This window comes from Galeopterus variegatus, unplaced genomic scaffold (genome assembly GCF_000696425.1).
Source record: "Galeopterus variegatus unplaced genomic scaffold, G_variegatus-3.0.2 Scaffold3117, whole genome shotgun sequence".
Taxonomy (NCBI): Eukaryota; Metazoa; Chordata; class Mammalia; order Dermoptera; family Cynocephalidae; genus Galeopterus; species Galeopterus variegatus.
Genome location: NW_007729228.1, coordinates 133,795 through 140,032, shown reverse-complemented (window position 1 = coordinate 140,032; position 6,238 = coordinate 133,795). Strand labels below are relative to the sequence as shown.

The window sequence follows — 6,238 nt, the reverse complement described above, 5'->3', positions numbered from 1 at the left end:
AAGGGTTGCGATCCCCTTACCAGTCACGAAACAGACAAAAAAAAAAAAAAAAAAAAAAAGAACAGTTCTCCAAATATTAAAAGTATGATATTGCAGAAGGCTGAATTGCCATGAAGCAGGTCTCATTTTCAGTGAATGATTTTAACAGTTACAAAATTGGAAAATGAAAGACCAAGACGGGACCAAAGGGGAAGATGGCAGAAGGACACACTAAGTCCTAGGAGTCAGGCCCTAGGGGAAGGCAGGGTATGTTTATGTTGGGGGAAGGAAGGGAAGAGGAGTCTCAGAGGTGTGGCTATGTATGGGAAGGAGGCTGAGGGACCCAAGAGAGGGCAGAGCATAGGGGAGGAAGGAACAGAAGTGTTGGGGGAGAGAAGAAAAAGAGAAGAGAGTAAAACACTTGAAAGAACTAGTCAAAGGAAACAAATGGGATTCAAATGCAAAAGACAGCCTCAAAGGAATACCCACATTTAGAAGAATCTTCACCAAAACTTTGGAGAAGTAGGAAAAAAAAAAAAAAAAGAAACTGGAGAATTCTGATGCATGGTATTCATAAATTTTTTTTTTACAAGAACGCAAGTAATAAAGGTTGTCGTTTAAAGATCTCAAAAAACATCATTTTTTTTAAATTTTTTTTTTTTCATTAAATTTTTGTCAATATACAATGTATATGATTATTATGGCCCATCTCCCTCCCTCCTCCCTCTCTCCCCTCCCCCCAAGAATGTCCTTTCCGTTTGCTTGTTGTAACAACTTCAAAAAGGTATAGTTGTTGTATCTTCACCCCCCCCCCCGGTTCCTCCTCCCTCTATCCCCTCCCCCCCAAGAATGTCCTTTCCGTTTGCTTGTTGTAACAACTTCAAAAAGGTATAGTTGTTGTATCTTCTTCCCCTCCCACCCCGGTTTTTTTTTTGTGTGTGTATGTGGGTGAATTAATTTGTTTATTTTTTAGCTCCCACCAATGAGTGAGATCATGTGGTATTTCTTTTTCTCTGCCTGACTCGAAAAAACATCATTTTACAAAATAAGAGGTCTTGGCTAGTATAATGTAAATTTATTTTTTAAAATAAATTTTCACTTTTTTCAGGGCCTCATACTTTCCACAAACTTTCTGAAGTACCCCTTATTTACAAAACTCTTCCCATTCCACTCTCCCCCTGCCCCTGATAACCTCTATTTCACTTTCTGTCCCTGAATTTCCTTATTCTAGATACCTCATTTAAGTAGAATCATATGATATCTGGAAGATTTACATGAATATCTGCATACCTGAAACAACCTAAGTGTCCTCCAATAGGGGAATGAAGATTTTTAAAAGTGGTACAGTCACGAAATACCATACAGCAATAATAAATAAATAAATAACTGTCTAACATTTAGAAATCTCAAAAACAATTTCGACAAAAAAAGTTGCAGAAGAGTAAGTATGGTTATGTAAATGTTAAAGACACACAAAACAATATATTACAAATCATTTATGGCCACATTTCAGTGCACTTATAAACACAGATTGAAAAAATATATACCAACTTCGGAAAAGCCATTATCTCTGGAATGGGAAGGAAATGAGACTGAAAAAGGGTACAAAGATGTAGCTGTAATGTTTTCCTTCTTAGGAAAAATCAATATCTAAAGAAATGTTTTCCTTCTTAAGAAAAACCAATATCTAAAGAAAATGTGGCAAAATTTTAACAATTATTAAATCTTTGGTGGGTGCATTGATTATGGTTACAACAGCTTCTGTATTTTTTATTGACATCTTCATAATTTTTAACATACTTCATAATTTTATAATTATATTCAAATATAAATATAATTATATAACTTTATATATTATATTATAATTTTATAATAAGTTTGACATACTCCATAATTTTTAAAAGAGGGAATACTTAATATTTTAGAATGACAGAAAAGACAATACATGTGCTTTGAAAAGGGAGATGTGCTAATATAGACCAATTACAGCTTTTATTCTTCCAGTGAACTTAATTGGCTCCTTTGTAAAAATGTTTTTAATTACAAATTAATACACACTCATAATCTTTGAAAAAAACATTCACAAAAAAACTCATCAGTGTGAATGTTATTATGGCTCTTGAATCTGCTTGGACCTGCCATGATTCATATATTTTTAAGTAATTCATTTTGAAAATGTCTATACTTATTAGTAAAAAAAAAAATTCATTTAACCTAACATATGTATAAAATGTATTACCACGATTGGTCACTGCTGCTCTAGAACATAGAAACCTAGATGGTCAAACCATACACCCAAGTGGGGCAGGTGAAAACTCCCAGCTCAGGTCCCTGGCCTTCCTGTTAGGCTTCCTCTTGACCCCAGTGTCATGAAAAACAAAAGTTATATAAACGATTTTAAATAACCAAGACTTTACAATACTATTTTTATAACATGGAACAACTGGAAATAAGTCTTCTGTTGTTGGTTTAGTTAAGCTAAGTAAATTATAGCCAACTCATTCTATGGAATATTAGGCTGTTATTAATAATAGAAAATATAAAGACTATCACGACATAGAAAAAAATTCCCAGAACAGTATAAAATAAAAAGAATAAAAAAACTATTCATAAGGATCACAATCATGCATAAATATGGGAACATATGGATAAAGATAGGAGGGGAACAGAACTATTAGATATATTATATTATGGCAGTCGAATTGAGTGAAATTTTTCATCCTTAATTTCTTTCAATGCTCATTTAATAAACTATTTAACCAGGGTTTTAAAATAATTACTCTATATATCATAGAAAAATTAGTTAAACTATATCCCTTTTTCATAGCTATAAACCCACAGAAACTTTGGGCATATTTGCTAATCTTTTGGATCTTTCTAGTTTCATTACTTTAAAACCAAGCTAGCAGTCAAATTTAGTTGCCTCAGCTCTGGGATAGACAAGTCAGGGAAGCTCTCTTGCTGTTTGAACTCACACCTCCGGATACGATGGGCTATCAAGGCAGAATGGACAAGAATACTAGACTTGATCAAATGAGTTCTACTCTCTGAGATACACGCACTGACAGCATGACCCTGGGCAAGTCATTGAACCTTTCTAATACCTATGTTCCTCAACCTCTAAGTTTCTGTATTTACGACATTCTGCATAGAAGCCAAGTGCTTGAAGATTCATCTCAGATCCTGGACCCATCCCCTATCCCCTACCTCCTCAACCTGGGGGAAAATAGTGCTTAGCATTGGACTCCACCTTGTAATTATATCCGAAAGATAAATAACATTTGTTCCTCAAGAAGAAATCTAGTATTTATTGAAAACCTGTGCATCTGGCACTGTACCAAGCACTTCTTATACTCTATATCACACACCTTCCTAGGTCCCACCACAGACCCATGAAACCAATTTCTGGAATGAGCCAGGGCAATCTGCATTTCTAATAAATTCCCTAAGTGTACACACAAGTTTGAAAACCAAAGGTCTAAGGCCAGTGTCTTTCAAACTGCGAATGACAATGTAAAATGTGGTCTACATTTTTAAAAATATAATGGGAATATCAGAGTACATTGCATGAGTAAGTACTGTTTCTGCAAAACGGTTGTCAATTGTATATTGTGTATGTGTATACGAGGTCACAATATAAAATTTATTTCTTACTGTGAGTCACAGTCAAAAGTTCTGAAAAACACTAGCCGGGCATCACAGACTTAGAATAATACACAATGAGGCAGAATAAAAACAAAAAAGCAAGCAAGGAAAAAGAGATGACATAACATATATAACTTAAGCTCCACTAGTATCTAGAGAATTAACAAAATGCAAGACACTTAAACTCTGATCCTGCACAATAATAAGGAAAATTGTGGTGCAGGTAATTTGGCCAGAAAGCCAATTACTTTAGCCAATAACTTAAATAATCTACCTCCATTTTTTGTTTACCGTGGATAATAACGAGTAGAATGAACAAGTCACTGAAACTTCACTATCCCCTTTGCCACATGGGGTGGAAGTTAAAAAAAAAAAAAAAGCATGGTAGCAGAAAGAAGGAAAGCAGTTTAGTTCATTCATAATCGAATTTAAAACCATCCTCTAATCAGTCCCGAATACTCCAAATATTTATTACGTCATTCCTCCCCCCTCCCTTTGGTTTAAAACCAGAACTACTGAATTCATGGGACACCCAGATTCCCAAGCAGTGGCTAGCGGGCGGCGCGCAGAGCTTTTCCGCTTCAAGGCGGGAAAAGCAGGGCACCCGATCCCGCAATTTTCCCGAGAATGGAAGAGACTGGTAGCTCCAGCCACAGCGGCCGACCGGGTGCTCTCCCTGGGGCTTCGGGCCCGGAAAGCTTGCCCACGGCGGAGAATAAAAAGCGCGATCCCACACTAGACACACACACGCGCACAGCCTCCTGGATGGAAGCACAAAGTGTGTGTCTGTCGCGGGGGGTGGGGAAGGGGCGGGGAGCTGGGGAGTGCGCGCGGAGCGGTAGCAAAACATTCACAACACCCGGCCCAGCCGACACTACCCTTCCACCCGCGCCGCCCCGGATCGGCGGGAGATAGAAATCTCAGGTCTGGGATTCACGTTCACGTAAAGAGTAATAGACAGCAACGGCCACAAACAACCAGGACAAACGAAAACCCTACAAAGTTACCTTCGTGGTAACCGCCGCTCCCTCTCTCAGCCCCAAAGTAAATGGGCAGGGACTGCGAAGCAGCCATAGGGGCGGCCCGGACCTGCTAGATTCGCAACGCCCAGGCCTTCTGGTGGGCAGGTTCTCTCCGGATCGACGCTAACCGAGACCGAGACTTACTAGGGGTCGACCTATTTAACTAGAAAGGGCGGTCAGTGAACCAGATCGGGACGCGCTCGGATTGGCTGAATCTGGTGTTATTTTTAAGGGAGACTCTTCTGTGATTGGCCAGGAAAGTCAAGCGGGAACCCAGAGGTCGGAGGGGGCGGGGAGAGTGAGGCGGGTGTTACCCTGGCGACAAAGAGACGCAGATCTCTCCGCAGTCTATTTTCGGAGCCTAGTCCGCGACCCGAAAACTGACCAAGGTGAGGAGGAAACCCGAACCTCAGGAGGGGGAAAGGCGGGGTTCTCGGATGCTGTGGCTATTTGAGAAACTAGGAAGACCTCTACTTAGAACTCTGAGAGATACCCAATATAGCCACAAGTTGCCTAAAGTAGAGGAGATCCGTTCCCTAAATTCCGCTGTCCTAACAAAACTCGGTCTCCGAAGATGTGAGAGATGGACCACTGGTAGCATACAAAAAATGGATGCCGGTCAACTGTTGCGGGAACCGGTCTGTATGTGGGATCCGAACCCTCGGGCGGGAACGCCGCCGCGCCTCCCAAGCGGCGCACTATCCAGTGCGCCACGGGCCGCCCCGGAAGAGTTTCTAACTGGCCTCTCAACTCTCACACACGCACTTATTGGTTCTCCCTTCCCGCTAAAAATGACTAATTTGAGAGGGTAAACCGTGTTTCCTCATAAATACATCCGGGTGCTCCAAACTGAAACAGCCACTGTACCTTCCGTTTTACATAAACAGGCACGATTTATTCTGGACCATCATGCCTTAGTTAGGATATACGGGGGACGGGGCGGGGGCGGGTGGTTGTGTAACCGTTCAGTCAGAAAAAGTCGGCCATTGCCATCCCCTACGTGAACAGCGCGCTGTGTGCGAGAACTTGAGCGTTGCGGCCTGAACGTTCTAGTGGATTTTGGTCAGCTCCACTGAGTAGTGGGCCGCAGTGCAGTGTGCAGAGACTACTCGTACCTAGAAAACCTGCTACCCACCAAGGGCTGATTGGGAGTATGTCGTTTGACTGTATCTGTCAAAAGGTGAGGAACTCTGTTAAAAAAAAATTAAATCTGGGGCCGGCCTGGTGGCTCAGGGAGAGTGCGCCGCTTGGGAGCATGGCGGCACTCCCGCTGAGGGTTAGGATCCCATGTGGAGACCGGTTCCCGCTCACTGGCTGAGCGCGGTCTGGGCGCAGCACCGAGGGTTGCGATCCCGTTGCCGGTCAGTAAAAAAGGAAAAAAAAAAAGAAAAAAACATTAAATCTGAGGGCCGAGCCCGTGGCGAACTCCGGAGAGTGTGGCGCTGGGAGCGCGGCGGCGCGGGGGTTGGGATCCTATATGGGGATGGCGGGGGCGCTCACTGGCTGAGCGCAGCGGCCATTCTCAAAAAAGGACAAAAAAAAAAAAAAAAAAAATTAAATCTGAGCGAGGGGAGAGAACAGAGTTTGACCAG

At 41.7% G+C, this 6,238-nt stretch overlaps 1 protein-coding gene across 3 annotated transcripts in view; it reads right to left on the bottom strand.

Annotated features, from left to right (window-relative positions):
* NUP62CL (nucleoporin 62kDa C-terminal like) overlaps positions 1 to 6,238 on the bottom strand; it is a 101,178-nt gene that overhangs the window by 75,788 nt on the left and 19,152 nt on the right. Inside the window, exon 1 of one of the 3 annotated variants that reach the window (XM_008583985.1) lies at positions 4,632 to 4,698. The exons of the other annotated variants lie outside the window; for them this stretch is intronic. Within the exon in view, the coding sequence (XP_008582207.1) occupies positions 4,632 to 4,698 (67 nt within the window). Of the gene's footprint in view, positions 1 to 4,631; positions 4,699 to 6,238 lie in introns of those variants that run through there. 3 annotated transcript variants of the gene reach the window in all.